A 21,413-nucleotide genomic window follows, 5' to 3' on the forward strand; every position below is an offset into this window, starting at 1 on the left:
AATGGACATTTTCAATCAGGCAACTACAAAATATTTTATGCAGGAAATGAGAAATTAAGAAAAAAGGGTTGCTTTAATAGTGAGAAATGATGTAGCAAGAGCAATTAGGAGCTACAACGCAAGGTCTGAGAGAGTTATATCAATGAGATTAAACAGGAAACCTATCAACATAACCATCATCTAAGTCTATGCTCCAACAGCAAACGCAGGAGAAGAGGAATTGGAGAGATTTTACACAGAAGTACAGGAAGAAATTGATCACACACCAAAACAAGATGTGCTGATAATCATGGGGGATTGGAATGCAAAAGTAGGGAACAGAGAAGAATTAGGAATTGTGGGGAAATGGGGCCTAGGAGACAGAAATGAAGCAGGAGAAAGGCTTATTGAATTCTCTGAAGTCAATAATTTGTTTCTTGTGAACACATTTTTTGAGCAACCGAAAAGACGACTGTACAAATGGACATCACCAAATGGTCAATATAGGAATCAAATTGATTATATAACTGGTAGCAGAAGATGGAGAAGTTCCATACTTTCTGCAAAAACAAGACCAGGAGCAGACTGCGGTACAGAACATGAACTGGTCGTATTGAAAATCAGAGTAAAGCTAAAGAAGACCAGCAAAGCAATCATAATGCCAAAATACAATTTAAATAACATCCCAGAAGAATATAAAGATCAAATAAGGAACAGATTTGAGGCTTTAAACTTAGTTGACAGAGAACCAGAAGAACTATGGAATGAAGTCAGAGACATTATTAGAGAAGAGTGCTAAAAGATAATACCTCTACTTAAAAAGAGAGAAAGACCTCAATGGATGACTGAAGAAACTCTTAAAATAGTTAAAGAGAGAAGGAAAGCAAAAGCAAACGGAGATAGAAACATAGTCAGAACCCTAAATGCTACAATACAGCGACTAGTACATAGGGACAAAGAGAACTATTGCAATAGTTGCTGTATAGAAATAGAAGAGGACAACAAAAAGGGTAGAACAAGAGCCCTATTCCAAAAGATTAGAGAAATGAAAGGGAAATTTAAACCAAGAGTAGGGATGTTGAATAATCGACAGGGGAGCACACTGACTGACCAAGATGAAATGAAAGGAAGATGGAAGCAATACACTGAAGAACTCTATAAAAGAGATGCAAGGATGACAGATTCATTCATGGAGGAAGCGTATGATGAAGAACCAGAAATTTTAGAATGCGAGGTGAAAGCTGCTCTGAAAATACTTGGAAGAAACAAATCACCAGGAATAGATGGCATACCAGCAGAGTTGCTACAAGTTACTGAGACTGAATCTGTCCAAATTTTGACAAAAATCTGTCAAGAAATATGGAAAACTAAACAATGTCCCACAGACTGGAAGCATTGCATATACATCCCAATTCCAAAGAAAGGGGATCCCAGGGAATGCAGTAATTATCAAACTATTGCCTTAATATCCCATGCAAGTAAAGTAATGCTCAAGATTCTACAACAAAGGCTCTTACCATATATGGACCGAGAAATGCCAGATGTCCAAGCTGGATTTAGAAAGGGAAGAGGTACCAGAGATCATATCGCAAACATATGTTGGATAATGGAACGGACCAAGGAATTTCAGAAGGAAATGACCCTGTGCTTTTTAGATTACAGCAAAGCCTTTGACTGTGTAGATCACGAAAAACTATGGAATGTTTTAAAAGAAATGGGGGTGCCCCAGCATCTGATTGTCCTAATGTGCAACCTATACTCTGCACAAGAGGCTACTGTAAGGACAGAATATGGAGAAACCAATGGGTTCCCCATCGGAAAGGGTGTGAGACAGGTGTATTTTATCACCCTGTTTATTTAATCCAAATGCAGAACATATCATACGGAAAGCAGGATTGGACCATGATGAAAGAGGTTTGAAAATTGGAGGGAGAAATATCAATAATTTAAGATAGCAGATGATACCATACTACTAGCAGAAACCAGTAATGATTTGAAACGAATGTTGATAAAAGTTAAAGAGGAAAGCACAAAAGCAGGACTACAGCTGAATGTCAAAAAGACTAAAGTAATGACAACAGAAGATTTATGTAACTTTACAGTTAACAATGAGAACATTGAACTTGTCAAGGATTATCAATACCTTGGCCCAGTCATTAACCAAAAGGGAGACAATAGTCAAGAAATCAGAAGAAGGCTAGGACTGGGGAGGGCAGCTCTGAGAGAACTAGAAAACGTCTTCAAGTGCAAAGATGTATCACTGAACACTAAAGTCAGGATCATTCAGACCATGGTATTTCCGATCTCTATGTATGGATGTGAAAGTTGGACAGTGAAAAAAGTGGATAAGAGAAAAATCCACTCATTTGAAATGTGTTGTTGGAGGAGAGCTTTGAGTATACCATGGACTGCGAAAAAGACAAATAATTGGGTGTTCAAACAAATTAAACCAGAACTATCATTAGAAGCTAAAATGATGAAACTGAGGTTATCATACTTTGGACACATCATGAGAAGACATGATTCACTAGAAAAGGCAATAATGCTGGGAGAAACAGAAGGGAGTAGAAAAAGAGGAAGGCCAAACAAGAGATGGATTGATTCCGTAAAGGAAGCCACAGACCTGAACTTACAAGATCTGAACAGGGTGGTTCATGACAGATACTCTTGGAGGTCGCTGATTCATATGATCGCTATAAGTCACAGTTGACTTGGAGGCACATAACAACAACATAGTCAGAAAGGGCAGCCTTTTTGTACCTGCCAGCATGTAGCTTACACATGTCTGGAATGGGAAGATTCTCTGTTTTCTACTAATCTTCCAGCTTTTCTTCCAGTCCTTACCAAAAATTCCAATGTCTTTTAAAACCTGCATGTAGGAGGCAGAATGAATAGATGTAGGCGGATTTGCTTTCTCTGTATAATACAATTTTAAGCATAAAATATGGGTTTCTTTGATGCAGTTTCTGCTTCTAGCAAAACCACAACATGGAATCACCAGTATGGTGGTTTAGGGTTTGTTGTGATTTTTTTTTTTTTGTTGGTTTGGGTTTTAAAAGGAAAAACCAGTTGTGGTTCTCCATTAGGTGCTATTCAGTGCATTTAGCTTTGGCGACCACATTTTAACTAGCATATATTCAGAAAGAGGGAGTGGGGGGAAATTTCAGCACCTGGGGAAGATGAAGAACTAAGTATGTTTCACTTAAATGAAACAATATTTCTGGGATGGGGATCTGCTGTACGGCACAGCATGAAGGAAGACTTTATCTCATGTTTTCCTTTCTTGTGTAAGAGAGTGGTGGGGAACCTCTGGCCCACGAGCCTAATTAGGCCTGCTAGGCTTGTCCATTTGGGCCACAAAGCCATTTCAACAAAACCACACCTACCTGCACTACGCCTGATGTCATACACAGAGAGAGGCATCTCAAGGGTGAGGCAGGTAAAGGCATGGCTGGGCCAAAAAGAAGTTTGGTGTTCACTCAGCTCATTCGTAATATCTGCAAAGTGCTATGCCTTTGCCCATGCAATTTGATTTCAAACTGTGTGGGCGAAGAGAAGCAGATCACCTGATATCATTGCGGTGTCAGGTGACTGAGGGTTTGACAGCTCCACCAGACTTTGGCCCACCACGGGGGGGGGGGAGATAAGAATCAAGCCCGCTGTCCGGATCCAGTTTCTCATCCCTTTGCTAAGATCTTATAAGGAGGCCATTTCTACGTCATCAAAAGTGTAGTGAGCAGATGGTGAAGAGCTTTCTTGGTGGGGCCAGATGTATGGCACTCTGCCTTGACCAGAAGTCATTTTGTTTGTTTTTTTGAAGGCTGGTGAAAACAGGTATTTCCTCAAGACGTTTGCCTTTAATAGATTGTCATTTATTTAGGATTCAGTCTAACTTGAACTAGATTTGATTGTTAATGACTGAATAATATCTTATTGATAATATTGTTACTATATTATTTGGGAGCCATCTGTACACTTCGCAAATTAATTAATCATAATAAATAAAAGATACAATTACAACAGAATATTTTTTGAAAAACTTAAGCAATTAGTATATGAGAAAATCCATTGCCTTTATTCAATGTGCTTTGAAACCAATTGAAATTTCTCTATTGAGTCAGAAGTTTTGGAATCCAGTCTAAATCACTAATGTTTCTCTGCTGGATCAAGGCCATTCACTTTGAAAATGTTATGTTACTTTCATGCTAATTATGCATTTCTGTTGCTTGATAGAAAATGTTGGCATTTGTTACTCCATGAATAATAGAACACATAATTACTTCAATGGATTTTTAACGTTCTTTATTAAAAATAAATTCTGAATGTAGTTTTTAAGAAGAAACAAACTATTGTAAAATCTCTGTTGTCTTTTTTAGCTTAATTACTTGTGAGCTAGTCTCAATATTTGTTGATGACATCTTGTACTTAATGTGTACTTTGTTGAATGCAAGTGCTGGGTATTCTATCAAAACACAGCCATTTTGCCACCTGTACTGCATCCCAAAGCCAAAAGATGTGCAATGGACAGGTATAATTCCCAGTGCAAGTGTTCTTTGTGATCTACACACCTTCAGGACCAGAACAAATACTGAGCTTTCCCAAATTACTCCAGAGGCATAGCCCTGATAGTCTCTTGCAGCTAAAACATCAAAGAGCGCTGTGGCATCTTAAAGAATGTCATTAGCCTTTGTGGATTCAAGCCCACTTAGTCAGATTACCCAAGAGTTCCTTGGATACAAGTGTAATAAGAAGTTAGTTTACTGTTACTTCAGAAGGCGTAAGATAAGATGTCCTAGGAATAAGGTTTGTGGAGCTGAAAAAGCCCCCCCCCCCATTCTGTCTGAAATGGAAATGACTGTGGGTGTATAAAAACCACTGTTTCCTGATAAATTTTCCATGGCAAATAGATGTTAACTTCAAACACTAATGGCTGTGGTTACTTTGAGAACACTGGTGATGTGAGAATGTTGCATGAAGGTGTAAGATTTGTCTGTCTGCGACTAACTGTTCCTGTAATGCGGATGAGTAAGCCTTGTGGTCTTCAAAACATTTGTACTTTTGAACTATGCTCTTAAATATTTTCAGTCTTAAGAATCCGTTGTCTAACTTAACGTCTACTCAGTGCCAAAGGTACACTTTCTGTTCTTGTAAGTTTGGCTTTTGAATAGATATGAACTAGCTCAAAAAGTTGCAAGAGTTAGATGTAGATATTTCCATGTTGGATTTAACACTTAAATATCCAGACCTGATGCCCTACATTGCTGTATATGTTATACTAAATTTCTGTGCCAGGCTTTGCTGAATGTAGCTTTCCTGTTGATGACAGAGTTCTGGTCTACCTATAAACAATATGCAAAAACATAATGAATAGTTTCCATGTAGTAGCTGTAGAGAATGTGTACTATAGCTTGCCAAATGGCTTGCTCCATCACATAGAACAGGTGTGGGGAACCTTTGGACCTCCAAATGTTGCTGAACTTCAACTCCCATCTTCCTTGGCTATTGGCCATGCTTGCGAGGCTGATGGGAGTTAGCAACATCTGGAGGGCCAAAGGTTCCCCACACCTAACATAGAATATTTCTTTACTACCCAAAACCTGGGAGGAATTGCAATAAGGGCAATCTATGTCATGTTTATTTGTTTTTTTAATGATCACCATACAAAGCAGCTCCTACAAATAAACTGTTCAAAAGAGCTTTCATCTGGCTTTGAACTGTTAAGTCCCTGAGGACACTGAAGTGGAGGGCTCCCCCCCCACCTGACTACAGCTGAGGCAGATTCAGTTCCTGAATCAGTGTCCAAAATCCTGCTTTATTGTTGGGTCTCCTATTGATGCAAGACATTTACTTCATACAAGGAGTATGGGCAGCAACAATCTGGGTGAGATCAATGTCTGCAGTCACAGTGGGAAAGCCTGTCAAATCTTTTTGTTTCAGTTGGCATTTTAACACCTAGGAATAAGCAAACATAGTAGAGTTGTTATCCACTACACAGTACTTAAAAAGTAATTTTACATGGCGTTTTTTTAAATTGACAACTATAGCCATAGAAGTCATAAGACTGATAAGTGAAAAAGTAACACAACTTATACATCCTTACTTTGGAATAAGCCCCAGTCAACTCAGTGGAACATACTTCTCTGTAAACATGTATCGGGCCTTAAGCCGATTCATTTAACTGTGCAATCCTATATCTGATCAGAAGTCTTACTCTTACTGTATTCAGTGGGACTTATTTCAAAGTAAGTGGATATAGGATGACAACCTGGATGTACTAAGATGTAGTAAGAACGTACCTTGGATGTTTTCCAAGACTTAGCCCTTGGGGGGGAGCATAGTGTCATTCCCAGGGACATCCTTGTGGAAAAAGATGGCTGGTCCCATCTTTTGTCAAGGTTTCATATGCTGGTAGAGAGCTATAAAATATGGTTGTCATGTTGTTTGCTTAATGCCCTTTTTCTCAACTGTAACTTTAAATAGGAGGGGAAATTAATTATTTGTTGTAAATAGGAGATTTCAGTGCTTTCCACAGTCTTTTGCTTGCTTGGGTTTTCAGATTTTTACAGATACAAACGATGATAGGAAACAATGATGGGAAATAAACTCAGGAGTCATGTAGAAAAGAATGACAGAGATACCTCTTTGGATGCAGTTGTTGTCACCCTATTTGATGGTACGGTCCTATGCCTAATTCTTCATTTTCAAGGAGCAGCTAAAAATTGAGATCTAAGTAATTTCATTTTGTAAATTCCATCTTAAAAATTATAAAAGTAATTAAAAATTGATTAACATTAATCAACCAGAGTACTACCCTTAAAACCTAATAAATCAGAACTAACTGCTGTGCACAAATACATTAGATAAGCTCAGAGGCTGTAAAAAATCTGGTAGATTTTGACCATGTATCTGAATACTGGAATATAGAGGGCCTACCAGATCTTCTTAGGAAAAGAGTTGCATAGTATCAGTGCTATCGTTGTGAAATCTTTATTCAATTCAGTGTCAATAGAAGTGTCACCTAGAAGTTGTGTGTTGGTGCACCTATCAAGATAATCAGATCATGCAATTTAGTAGCCAAGCCTTTGGCATCCAGAAAGGTACAGTTGGTGAATCAATTGAAGTGGGGGTGGGGGGCAGGAGAGAGGGAATACATTTCTGGCCTGCTTTATCCAGCCAGGTGTTAAGAAACACACGTTGAGCACCCACATCTCTGATCATGTTATGGATTTTTGAAGTTTCATTTTGAACTGACAGGCGTTAAAAAAAAAAAAAAACAGGTGAAGGATCCAAGAACTGAGTAAGCTCCTTACTCAGGCTGAGTGGAGAGCAAGAAAAAAGTCTAACTTATGCTTCGCCCAACATACCTTGCTTCAGCCTAAGATTGCCTAGCCTAACCATTTACTTCTGCCACGTGCTTTGTAATCTAAAGTAATACAAGCAACTATCGAGCAGCAAATTCTCCAGCAATCTGATTGTAGCAAAAATGTTTGGAGCATACACAAAATTTATCTGGGTAGATACATAAAAAGCCAACCGATGAAAAGAGAACTAACACAGATCTGATTATTGGACAATAAGACCACACTCATCCATGATTTGATCATGGATGAAGGTGCCAGTTTGGTGTGTATTACCGAGACATGGGTGGGTGAGCTGGGAGGAGGTGATCTGACCCAGGTTGCCCACTTGGATACTCGTTGCAACACCAGCACAGGCTGCAGGGATGGGGGTAGGGGTGGCTGTGGTCTACAGAACTTCCATCTCTGTCACCAAAAAGCCATTCTATCTTGGAGCTGGCTGTGAGGGTTGCACGTGGTGTTAGGCCAAGGAGACAGTAAACTAGGGTTGATGCTGGTGTACCATCCGCCCTGCTGCCCAACAACTTTTCTGGCCCAGCTGGTGGAGGCTGTCTCAGCTATAGTATTGAAGGAGCCTAGAATGATAGTCCTGGGTGATTTCAGTGTTCATGCTGAGGCTGCCTCTAGTGTTCCAGCTCTTCATGGCCTCCATGACGAACATGGGGCTGTCTCAAGTTGTCACTGGCCAGATACATAGGGCAGGGCAAACCCTCGACTTGGGCTTTGCTCCAGATGGAGGAAGGGGTGGTCTGGAGATAGGAGGGGTGGCCTTCAACGCCACCAATTATGCCGCCCGACAAGATCAGCCACACAGGGCCTTCTCTCAATCCCGCCGACAAAAACAGCTAGATTGGCAGGAACTAGAGAGAGGGCATTCTCAGTGGCGGCCCCCACTCTTTGGAACTCCCTCCCGCAAGATCTACGGCACGCCTCTTCCCTAAATGTATTCCATAAAGCCTTAAAGACCTGGCTCTTTCAACAGGCCTTTGGGATTTCCGGGGAGGGTTAATTGTTATGACTGAAATGCCTCTTACCCTGCATTAGTGCTGTTGTTGCTGCTGTATTGTTTTTATTGTATTATTGTATTTTATCACATTGCGTTTTAACTGTTTACATGTACGTCGCCTAGAGTGGCCATCGGCCAGATAGGCAACACAGAAATTAAATTATTATTATCATAGTCATGGTTAGACCACTTCCTGATCCTTCCCTGGAGGGGTGGTGGACAGATTAAGATGGTCTGTTGTATGCAAATTGGTTTCCCATCTGCTCGTGAACAGTTGATGGGATGGGATGCTGCCATACTGCTGCTCTGCCAGCAGCAGTGCCCCTGCCACTTACTGGAATGGTGCAGAGCCAGTCTGGTGCTCCTGCCAGTGTGCCCCCACCAGCCTGACCTCACCACTGCTGTCCCTGCTTTGTCCTGGTAAGCAGCAAGGATGACACTCTCAGGAGGATCGCAGCATGGCACTGCCTCACCATGTTGGCTGCTCCTGGGTTGAGGTCCAGTATGCTGTGGAAGGAGGTCAAAGAGGCAGAATAACATCATGGAGGGCAAACGAGACAGGACAGCTAGCACTGGGCAGCAGGAGGGAAAGATTTCACATTGAGCTGAGGGTTGATAGGTCAAGGAAGCCGTACAGTTTTTGCTTCATATTATAACTGTGTTACTTTGAAATTTTAATTTCTTTCAGTTTGTTTATTTGAATTTATACGCTGCTTACTAGAAGACCTTTAAGTTTAAAAGATGGTTTACAATTTTTTGAATTTTATGGCACTTCGATGTATATGTTTACGGGTTGGTGTGTGTGTATTTGGCAAACCCTTGCCATTGCTTATAGTAAGTGTTACATAATAGATAGCAATCGATCAGAACAACATTGGAGGCTGCCTCATACTGAGTCTGACCCTTGGTCCATCTAGCTCAGTTTTCTCTACATTGACTGGCAGCGGCTCTCTGGGGTTCCAAACAGGAGACGTTCCCAGCCCTATCTGGAGACACTAGGGGTTAACCCTAGGACCTTCTGCATGGTGAGCATAGGCTGTACCACATGAAATACAGCCCATTTACAGTTTAGTGTGCTATTTGTGAAAATAGGTGCTAAATAGTGAGCTGAGCTGAATTCCACATTGACTCAAAACAATGAGCCATGTTTGGAACAGTGGGTTTCCAGTTAACTGAGTTAGCAGCAATTAATTTTATTAAACTAAATTTGATGTTTAATGCTTGTGTTCCATCCCTGCCGTTTACACACTAAAATGAGCCAATAAATTATTACAAATATCACTCTCTGCAGTGAGTTTTCTTGGAATTCTGTACTGGCAGAAATCCATTCTGCAAATGCTGTGATTAATCGTTTCAATACCTACAGGATGCACTCTGGTCCTAATGCAGCTGAGGGAATTTTGACTGAAAGTCCAATGACAGAGAGATCCAACTGTCTTGAATGTGTTTTAAAGTGATGACAGCTATAAAGAAAAGAACTCAGGGTGGTTGAACGATCACATTCAAAGCACATCTGCCAGTTATTGGCTTAGACTTAACTGCATTCAAAACCAAGAAACTATGCAATTCTAGCAATATGCAAAACTCCAGAGAGGCATAATTATATTGGATATAGAAGGCTTCCAGCTTTGCTGGCTTTGAATGGTATGTCTGTTAAAGTAATGCAAAGTGAATCCAATGTAACACTGCAGTCAACATTGCACATTGGTGCATTTTTATACATTTTGACATTTTTTTTCTCTTGTAGTTGAACTTTTGAGTTTGGGGAACAACAGGAAAGACTATGTATTCTTCAGAATCCTCCACATTTCAGTTACATAGAAGTGTCCATTCCTCAGACATCCCTGCTCTGCACTTGGATTAAAGGCATATTTGAGACTGTAAAAAATTGCCTACCCTCTTTCTACTGATCTTTGCAAAAGGATACAGCCTTTTTGGCCAATAGTTCCATTACTGGATTGTGTCTTTCACATATACAGGCATACCCGCTTAATGTCGCTTCACTTAACGTCGCCTCGCTATAACGTCGCATATGCTCCATATGCCTGTATTTCTCCAGAAACACAGCTAGCAAACCACTTACAGGGTTAGGGTTAGGGTTAGGGAGAGGCGCGGCACGGCAGCGCAGCAGCAGAGGCTTTAGCACATGGGGGTGGAAATAGACGCCATCGCGCCACCACAAATCAGCTGGGAGGTGCAATGCGATCAGCTGAGAGGCGTGGCAGTGCGGCAGCAGAGGCTTTAGCACGTGGGGGTGGAAATAGACGCCGTTGCGCCACCGCAAATCAGCTGGGAGGCGCAATGCGATCAGCTGAGAGGCGCAGCAGCAGAGGCTTTAGCGCGGGGCTTTGAGGCTCCGCATAAAGGAGAGGGAAAAAAGTTTTAAAAGGTAGTGCTTCACTTTAAGGACATTTTCGGTTTACGTACTCGCTCTGGTCTCACTGAGTACATTAATGCGAGGTATTACTGTATAACCTTCTCCCTAAATGCCCTTATCTCTTTTGCAGCTACTGCCCTATTCCTTTCCTGTCTACCCTAGTGGTTCTGACACTGCTGTCATCTTCTCTCACACACAATTGATACTCCAGGCCTTTTTGATCCTGCCTTCATTACCACAAAGCTTCTGTAGACCACTTCCCTTAAATCTGTCCAAACCTGTGCTCCCTGGTTTGACAGGTCTCCAGGATTTTTAGATCAATACTTGGAAGTGAAACCATTGCAATTGTTGTTGTTATGTGCCTTCAAGTCGACTACGACTTATGGACACCCTATGAATCAGTGACCTCCTACAGCAACTGTCGTGAACCACCCTGTTCAGATCTTGTAAGTTCAGGTTTGTGGCTTCCTTTATGGAATCAATCCATCTCTTGTTTGGCCTTCCTCTTTTTCTACTCCCTGCTGTTTTTCCCAGCATTATTGCCTTTCCTAGTGAATCATGTCTTCTCATGATGTATCCAAAGTATGATAACCTCAGTTTCATCATTTTAGCTTCTAGTGATAGTTCTCGTTTAATTTGTTCTAACACCCAATTATTTGTCTTTTTCGCAGTCCTTGGTATGCGCAAAGCTCTCCTCCAACACCACATTTCAAATGACTTGATTTTTCTCTTACCCGTTTTTTTCACTGTCCAACTTTCACATCCATACATAGAGATCGGAAATACCATGGTCTGAATGATCCTGACTTTAGTGTTCAGTGATACATCTTTACATTTGAGAACCTTTTCTAGTTCTCTCAGAGCTGCCCTCCCCAGTACTAGCCTTCTGATTTCTTGACTATTGTCTCCCTTTTGGTTAATGACTGGGCCAAGGTATTGATAATCCTTGACAAGTTCAATGTCCTCATTGTCAACTGTAAAGTTACATAAATCTTCTGTTGTCATTACTTTAGTCTTTTTGACATTCAGCTGTAGTCCTGCTTTTGTGCTTTCCTCTTTAACTTTTATCAACATTCGTTTCAAATCATTACTGGTTTCTGCTAGTAGTATGGTATCATCTGCATATCTTAAATTATTGATATTTTTCCCTCCAATTTTCACACCTCCTTCATCTTGGTCCAATCCTGCTTTCCGTATGATATGTTCTGCATATAGATTAAATAAATAGGGTGATAAAATACACCCCTGTCTCACACCCTTTCCGATGGGGAACCCATTGGTTTCTCCATATTCTGTCCTTACAGTAGCCTCTTGTGCAGAGTATAGGTTATGTATCAGAATAATCAGATGCTGTGGCACCCCCATTTCTTTTAAGCATTCCATAGTTTTTTATGATCTACACAGTCAAAGGCTTTGGTGTAATCTAAAGCACAGGGTCATTTTCTTCTAAAATTCCTTGGTCCGTTCCATTATCCAACGTATGTTCGCGATATGGTGCCTCTTCCCTTTCTAAATCCAGCTTGGATGTCTGGCATTTCTCGCTCCATATATGGTAAGAGCCTTTGTTGTAGAAAACCATTGTAATATGCAACTGAAATGGCATTTTGGTTGTCATATAACCCCTGCACTGTTTGCTAGCTTATTTCCAGGCCAACTTCAAGGTGGTCACATTGGTGTTTAAAGGCGTAGATGACTTAGCCCCCAAATATCTGAAAAAGACTGCCCCCATTCCTGCAGACTCTCTCGAGTGTTAAGATTGACAGAGGGAGCTCTCTTGGTAGTTCCACCACCCTTAGAAGTGTGAGCAATGGCAACCCAGGAAGAGAGGGGTTTTTCTTTGGCAGCCCTGAATTGTGGAACCCACTCTCCACAGATGTGCATCTAGTATCTCTGCTGTGCAACTTCCAATATACGCTTAAGATGTACCTCTTTGCCTTGGCCTTTGACAGTTAAGGCATTTTGTTTTGTGGGGTCCACCTCTTTTGTTGACCCTATACTGTTTTGGTTGGAACGGTCTTGTTGTTTTCTTGTTTATCTGTGTTGGAATTGCTTTTTAAGATGTTTTTAAAGTTTTTAAAAAATGTTTTGTTTTAAAAAGATGTTTTAGAGTGTTTTTCATGTTTTTGTTGCCCTAGGCTTCTACTGGGAGGAGGGGCAGGATGTAAATATAACAAACAGCCCAGTCTCAGTAGGCCAAGAACCTTCCTCAGGTGGGAAGACACTCCTTTTTACCGGGTTACAGACCTTTAAGACTAAAACCAGCCTTTTTAATAACATGAACAACAAGATTTCCTACCCAACCTTACCCTCATCCAATCTTAAACACTCAATCCCTTCATATCGCCCATTAGGCAAAACATGTCTTTGGCGAATAGTCAGGGCTAATCCCCACCCCAAACATACACACACACAGTGAATTCAGCTAATTAGAGGAAAAGGTGGCACCTTGTCCCAGGTGTAAGGAAATGTTCTGAACCCCAAAACATTCACTTATTGGCAAATGGAGGTGGGCTTTCTCTGGAATGGAAGAGTCTTTGCTTTTTGAAATGTGTCTAATTATAAAACTACATTTAAATCTAGTGACCTCAGGGAAAGTTAGGCTGTTATCAGCTGTATTGAGAAATCCCAGATCCTTAATTCTGAAGGTTAAGACAGGCTGTGGGATCTCTTCACAGGTGTTACCTTGAAATAGGAAAGTCAGTGCTTTCAGAATAGTAACCTTTAAGCCACTTATTACAGGATGTGGATATTATTCCACAATCTTGATATGGTTGATTTTCTTTTTTGTTTCATTTTGTCACTCAGCAAAATGATTTGTCTTTTTTCTAATATAGCCCAGTTCTACAGCAACTGATAGAGCAATTGCTAGATTGACAACTCACGCACTACTGAAGACAAAAATTGCCAATATTAAAGGTAAGCCAAAATTAGTCCCACCAATCTATATACACTGGAGCTTGTACAGATCTTTTTAAAAATTATGATTGTGTTCAGCTACATTTTGTCTAGACGTAAATGACTCTCTCAAACTGAGTATTTGCAATAGTCATGCAAACTAAATGTTTTGTATTCTGTCTACCTGCAGTATTTAAAGAGGGAAATCTCAAAAGAAAAACAATGTATCCACTGATGCCTAGCATACACATAATCCAGATAGTTGCAATGTTTCAGGGTGTGTCTGACATATTTACAGCTATGTGCACTATTGCACATATGCATTGTTACTCATACTGCTAAGCTGAGATGGTACCGAAACTTCTAATTACCACTCTTGCTGTTTCCATAGTTGCTAAAAAAGTGAAATTAAACAATGATTCAGAAGGTTCTGCTATAACAATTAATATAATGCACTTAAGGCAAGACAGGTATAGTTCCGTTTTTCTTAAAATGCTTTGCATTTGAGACAGTTCTGTGTATGCTTACTTGGAAGTAATCCCACTATATTTAATGAGGCCTATGCCCAAGTAAGTGTGCCTACTATTGCAGCCAAATTTCTTATGAACTATATTTTCATCTTGTTTTTTCTGAGGTCCCTGGAAAAGAAAGAGCCTCTCATTTCCCCACCTCTGTGTTTACTGTATCACTTGTATTTCAGGCTTTCACTACTGGGGTCATCTTATAACTTCTTCCAACTCTCCTCCTCCAGTCTCTATAAAAATATTCTAAGTGCCTTCTAATGACTTTCTAATTAGGGAAATAAAGGATTGAGAGGTTTCAATCCTATGTACACTTACCTAGGAGTAAATCCCATTGAACTCAATGGAACTGACGTATGAGTAGGATTTCTGAACTCCATTCTTCATGGATATGTTTAAGAAATTTCACAGGTGCTGACTGGAGATTAGGAGCAGGAGAGCTTAATGTATGAATTTGTATTTCAGTCCTTTGTCACTTCTGAATACAGCTCAAACATGGAGCACATTATGTTCAAGTGAGATGATGATAGATGATATTACTTCTGTAGCATTCCCAGTTTTAGATTCTAATAATAGAGATGCATGAGCAGTCTTGTGCTCACCGTGAAAATGAGGAGTACTATTCGAATATTTCATTCAAATAGCCCAACTTCCTCCACTGGCTGTTACCCCACACCTATACCGAAAGCGGAGGGTAAACCTCATCTTTGGAGTTGGGACAGGGTTGCAAGTGATAGTGATGATTCCCTTGAAGATGAAAGATACTTGCTGGGCATCTCTTCCCTCCAACTATTTGTAAAGTTGAGAATGATGTTGGCATTTCCCACTGCAGATCATGACAAGAGTATAGAAGCGGCGGGAGTCTCCTATATGACACTGACTCTACCTAGACCAGTACAATATATTCACTAATAGGCAAAACACCTTGTGGTTTAAGAACATACCTGTAGCCCACAGATATTTCTATCAAACTTTTAAAAGCAGGGAAATTGGGCAGCTATAGTGAATGCACCAGGGGAGCAGGAGACCTGATCTCCTCTCTGAGATATTGCCCTACAAATTTGTCAAAATGCAAACACAATTTGGGTTGTCTTTCACAGTCCAATCCACTTGGAATCTCAGAGAGGAGGACAGGTCTCCTGCTCCCCTGTGAGTCTGGCTTTTAGAACACTGACAGTTGGTTCTTACTGAGCATGCCCGACACAATCACTGAGGTCAAGACAAAATTTCTTAAATTAATTAAAAATCAGCCAGGCATTTTTTTTTAACTTTTAAACTGCAGACGATGACGGTCAGAGTATGGGGCAAGGTCAGTAATAGGATTACAGGTACTCTGTGAACATGGCTGATTTTTAATGAATTTCAACAGATTATGAGAACTCAGAAAAAAAAGTTCAAAGGGGCTCTGAGGTTTTTTCTCTCTTTTTACACTTTGAACTTTCTATTCTCTCTTACTGTTTTGTGTATTGCCATGAAAATTGAGAGGGTTGTTAAGCCAGTGTTTCTGAGTTCAGGACTAGAAGTTATCTGAGGTTTTGTTTTGAAATGAGCTTATGGGAAGCATTGAAATGGCATGGGGGTATTTTCAGTTTAACATTTCGAAATGTGAAAAATCCACACTGGCTATAGTATACAGTACTATATAGTATACAGCTTTTCCTGTTACCAGAGAACCTCTTAACCTGGGATGCTGCAGAAGCATTTATTCTACAACAGCACTATGGTCCCTCTGCCTTTTCACCTCCCCACCCCCAAAATACAAAATGAGTTTGCTTTAGAACCTCTTTGATCATTACTATATTCAGCAGGCATCTTCTGTTTTAACTTTTAAACACCTGCTGAAAACCTTTCTGTTCTGCCAGGCTTACGCAGGCAATTAAGAAGATGTCTTTTCACAATAGCTCTCCTTATATTTATTTTTGTTGTATTTTAATGGTTTTTCAGTGGTTGCTGTTTTTTACTTGTAAACTGCTTTGTCTAATGAAATAGCAGAATTTGTATTTCTAACATTTCTACTTATTGTGAAAAAAACTCCTTATTTTTCCAGCTGCTGTAAAAGCCTTTAAAGATGCTAGAAGACAGAAGACAGTTAGACCTATTTCTTCAGAAGAACATAAATTGGAAGAGCTTACAGAAGAATCTGAGATGACCCAGCATTTCAGTAGCAGTCTACATAGCAAAACATTTAAACAACCTCAGAACCAAGACAAAATAAAGGTGAAAGAGAAGCAAGGCGGTGACATGGGAAAAGAACATATTTGTTTGGGGGAGCTGCAGAAAATGGCAGACAGTGAGAAAAAATGTTCTTCGGAAGATTTTACAATGCAAGCTGCTGAACATCATCAACTGGCTCATCAAGCTCAAGCAGTAAAGACAGTGTATTCAGAAAGAACAAAATGTTTGGATGATCTCCTGAGCAGGGGAGCAGATGCATATAATAGTAATATAAGTAAAAGTAAGGATGCTGGAATAGAGAAGGAATACTTTGATGACAGCACGGAAGAAAGGTTCTATAATCAGTCTTCTGGCTCTGATGAAAATGATAGTGATGATGATTTCTTTATTGGCAAAGTAAGGAGAACAAAGAAAAAGAAGGGAGTAGCTGATATTTCATTACCTACAGAAAAGAAAATCAAGTGCATTCAGCTAAAAGGCCGAAAGGGCTCACAATCTGGCACAGGCCAGGACACAAAAGACAAATATCAAAACTCAAAATCAATGAAGCTAGAATCTGTGTTTTTCTCTTCATTGTCAGACTCTAACAAATCAAAAAATGTGAAAAGGTATGTCGGCAAAACTGGTAACTAGTTAATTTGCAGGAACACTTTTTTGGTAGATATTTTAACCCATCAAATGAAGTTGCCTTAGACACTGTGATCAGTCTACACATGTTTTCTTACTAGCTTATCTGTTAGAGTCAGATTTCACAGTAGACTTTGCCAAGAGGAGCTACCTCTGTCAGTGTTAACAGTTTTAAGGAAGCCATGCAAATTGAGTCTTATTCAAAATAAGACAATGAGCTCAGGTTGGCTGTACTTAGAAACCCAATGATATACATTGGGGGTGGAGAACCTTTTTGGCCTATTGAACCAGATCTTTTATCTCCCTCCACCCCGTGGGCCGACTTTGACAGGTGGTCAGGACCACCCACTTGTCACTTCTACGATACCAGATGATTGACCGGTGAGTGGTCCCACCTACCTCTCCAAGTTGGTCTGCAAGGGTCAGGGAAGATAGTCACCAAGCAGGATTGGACCTCCTCTCACCCGATCTATCAGCTGATGGCAGTGGAATTCAACTCTGCTTTCTTCAGGGAAAGCTTTGTCAGGTTTGGGGCAGGTCAGCATGGCTTGAGGAAAATAGCATCGTGGGCTAAATAGGGAGTCCTGGTGGGCCAAATTTGGCCTATGGGCCAGAAATTTCCCACCCCTGATACAGATATTCTCAGATCTATTTATGTATTTTAGCTTCATCTTATGGTTTCATTGTCATCACATGTTTGTTGCACTCAGTAATATCTTAACGTCTAAAAGAAAAATATGGTCGCATTGCGCACTGTTAATAGCCTGCTTTTCCCCCTCTGTTCTGTGTTCTAGGACTATGAGAGATGACCCTCCGAGAAATAAAGCAAAAGGTGAGTCAGGTTGTTGTTGCTGCTTGAATTCATGCATTAGAACAAAATCTCATTTGTTTTTAAAATGTAGCAATAATTTTTTCAAATGCATTTAATAGTATAGATATTCAAAATTATTTCTGTTGCACTTGAACTTCAGTGACGGTATGAGCATTTTCAAATTTTTTGAAATTAAAAGCTAAGTTTGTACAGTTATTTTACTGTCCAGTCCCTACGTTGAGTAATCACCATGATTTTAGTGAAGTTATATTTAGAATAATGTGCTATTCCTTTTTTATATATATTTTCAAAAAGAGCTTAACACGGGGAAATATTTTCATATTTTAGTCAGATCAAATTTTCCTCTTTTAGCCCCACTATAGTGATTATGAGTCTGAGGCTTTCTTGAAAATGGAGTTCAAATAGCCTAGAATTTACTTTTAATTGAGTACTCATGTATATATACTCAGAAAAAATTACTTTAAAAAACACATTTTGAAGTTTTGTTTGTCCTCACATATCTGCATGAAATTTCATGTTGCAGTCTGTAAGTGTATTGTCATGTCTAGAAGCTTTCCATAAGGTAAAAGAATCTTTTTAGAAGTTCTCTCTGTTTAATGTGTAAATGTAATTGGGGGTGCTACATCATATGTATAAAAAATAATCCATAAAGAATATACAGTAGGGCCCCACTCATACGGCGGGTTAAGTTCCAGACCCCTGCTGAAAAGCAAAAATCACTGAACAGTGGAGCATAGCCTTTTTTTTTTCAGAGATCGAGCAAGCGAGCCCAGCTCCAAAGGCACCCGGGCCAGTTGCAAGCCAGCAGCAACCCCAACAACTGCCCAGTGACCCTGCCTGCTGCTCCTTCCTGCCGCTGCAAGCGCCCAGTGGGAAAAGGGGAAAGGAAGGAGCAGGAGGCGGCAGCGGAGCACCCAAAGCGACACACCTCTGCTGCGCCCACCCATGGGTGCTAGCGTGCTTCCTGCACCGCTCCTAGAGGAGGAAGAGAAGGGGCAGAGAATGGGGCTCTCCTCTGCCACACACGCGCGCACATGCACATCCCCCTTCACTCTGTTGCCTGCCCTGCCCTTTGCCATGTGGGCCCCCTGGAGGCTCTTCAGCCCTGCCGGAGGCCCATTGAAGCTCGCCCCTCTCTGTGTCTGTGGCTGGGCTGGGGGGCACTGGAGGAAGACCCCTAGGGTTCACAGAGCAGACCTTCTCAATCGGTCTTGGCTGGCTTAGCCACAGCCAACTAACCCAAGGATGGCCATCCTCTAGAAAATGGATCTCTGTGCGCGGAGCCGTCTGAAGGCTTGCGCACACTGGCTCAGTGAAACTTCTCGGAGAGGCCATGGCTCAGTAGGAGAGGCGGGGCGCCTCGCCTCTGTCGGAAGGAGCAGCATAGCAGTCACCTCTGCCTCACCCGCCAGCCCCCACGTGCAAGTCCTAGCACACTTCCTGCTGCGCGCCACTGCTTCTGGTGGAGAAGGGGGCAGAGGACGGGGCTCACGCCGTATTAGCGGAACACCGAAAAGTGGGGCCCTACTATATAAGATGAATCCAGGCTTGCACTCAGTGGAGCTCTGCAACTTCCACCGATTCTTCTTTCGGCAGGGCGGCAATTTCCACCATTTTTTCCTTTCCCTCCTGTGCCCCCTCAGAAGCTGCCTAGGAGTGGTGGGAGGTAGTGCTTGAGGTAGCATGGGAGCTGCAAGGGCAAATGGAAGAAAATTATGGGTCCACCCCCTTTGTCCATTGAGCTACTGCATCCCAGTTTCTTCTACAAAAGGAAGCCCTTCTGTTTGCCAAAGTTCAAATCTGAACCCAATTCATGTCTTACAACAGCAAATAAAAACAATATATCCTTTAATGTGTTAATCATTACCTTTATAATATTCCTTTATAATGTGTTAACTTAATGCTGTTAATTTTTACACAGGTTTTGAAACAAATCGTCCACAGAAACAAATGCCCAGAGGTTCATGTATGAAGCAAGGTGTTAAGAAAGACGAGTTGGAACAATCTCTTCATCCTTCATGGGAAGCGAGCAGGAAACGCCGAGAGCAAATATCTCAACTTACAGTATTCCAAGGGAAAAAAATTAAATTTGAAGACTAGAGGGAGGGGTTTCTTTTTAAGGACTCTCTCTTCTTACTTTTTAAATCACCTATATTGGCATTTTGTATCTTGTTATGACAAAGCAGTATAAACTAAATACATTTTTATTTACCATTTTCCAATATTACTGTAATGTATAAAATAAAGTTGCAATAGGCTTTTTTAATAGGAACAGTCATTTAGGCATTGGTTACACTTGTCAGGAATACTTCCAACTAGCATATTTTTGAATGACTTGAGGAAACGTTAACGAAAGATCACAGGCTTGATTCTGCACTGCCAACACTGTATTATTTTCAACAAGTGGACACCTCTTTACTAGTTTTAGGCCTTTTGTTGAATGGAGTATCTTCTTCCTGCATCGCTGTGATTGCTGGTCTGTGCTGCTGCTGTGTTGCTTTGCCACTGGTTGTTTGTTTTAATTTTATTACTATAATGTAAATCATACTTGCTTTAACTGTGGCATTTTGTAACATTTTGGGACCATTCATTGAAGAGATGGCTAGAAGTACAAAACATAATAAATATATGTAGAAATCTTGATAGGCAGAACATGTACTTCCTGTGTGTAAACACACGCACACCACCTGAGGAGAACATTCTGTGCATCTGAGGATAACTTTCTGTACATCTTGAAGTTTATAAAAATTTATGCCATAATAAATTTGTTGGTCATTAAGATGCTACAGGACTTGGTTGTTTTGGCTTAAAGTGTAGCAAATTACTAGTTCCTGAACAAATTGTATAAACAGAAACCACTGTGAAATTGCATGAGCTTGAGGCTTGCAGTGTGAATAACTGACATATGCTATCTAAAATACTTACCCAAAAAGGGAATGCTCTACATCAAGAGCCAGGAACTTGTCTCCAGATGTTTTAGGGCTCCAGCTCTGACAGCCCAAGCCCACATGGCCAGTGGTCAGGAATTATGGGAGTTTGATTAACAACATCTGAAGTGCCACTACTACTTCATCCCAGCTCAAAATAAATGCATCTGGTGTTCAAAATTATTACCTATAAATAAATACACTCCAATGGATAAATTTCATTCGTCTTTTGATATGCTGAGATTGGAAAGGCATTTGACTGAGTCGAATGGCAGTATCTACTTTAAGATGAATTAACTCTTGTTATCTAGAGTGGATTGACTGAAAAGATAGGGTGCAGTTGTTCACTTACAAGGTTGCATGTTTTGTCTTTTCTGTCCAGAAGAATTTCTTTTCACTTGGTTTTTCACAATTATTAAAGAATGTTGGGATACACCATATGTGAATAAGCCATAACTATTAGTGGCTACACGGCGTTAAATGTCTTTTTTCCATGTTATATGCATGTTTGGAGAGAAAAACTTAGACATGTTAATGCTATTCCACTATTACAGTTCCCTTTTACTATGATCTTTAGTTTCTCTTTGATTTCCTAAGTTTATGAATACTACAAAACAAGCCCCTAATTTTTCCAGTTGATAAATGTCTTCCAAATTGGGAAAAACAAATTGTGAATAGCTAAAGAAAACTTGCATACTAAATACAAAATAAGATGC

General features: G+C 40.5%; 1 protein-coding gene across 2 annotated transcripts in view; it reads left to right on the top strand.

Moving 5' to 3' along the window:
• The window catches only part of SRFBP1 (serum response factor binding protein 1), an 86,465-nt gene extending 65,547 nt beyond the window's left edge, over positions 1 to 20,918 (top strand). For both annotated transcript variants that reach the window (XM_061607119.1, XM_061607034.1), the window contains exons 5-8: positions 13,555 to 13,636; positions 16,184 to 16,919; positions 17,733 to 17,770; positions 19,692 to 20,918. In XM_061607119.1, the coding sequence (XP_061463103.1) occupies positions 13,555 to 13,636; positions 16,184 to 16,919; positions 17,733 to 17,770; positions 19,692 to 19,870 (1,035 nt within the window). In that variant the 3' untranslated portion in view covers positions 19,871 to 20,918. The remainder of the gene's footprint in view (positions 1 to 13,554; positions 13,637 to 16,183; positions 16,920 to 17,732; positions 17,771 to 19,691) is intronic.
• The last annotated feature ends 495 nt before the right edge of the window (positions 20,919 to 21,413 follow it).

This window comes from Rhineura floridana, chromosome 1 (assembly GCF_030035675.1).
Source record: "Rhineura floridana isolate rRhiFlo1 chromosome 1, rRhiFlo1.hap2, whole genome shotgun sequence".
Classification (NCBI taxonomy): domain Eukaryota; kingdom Metazoa; phylum Chordata; class Lepidosauria; order Squamata; family Rhineuridae; genus Rhineura; species Rhineura floridana.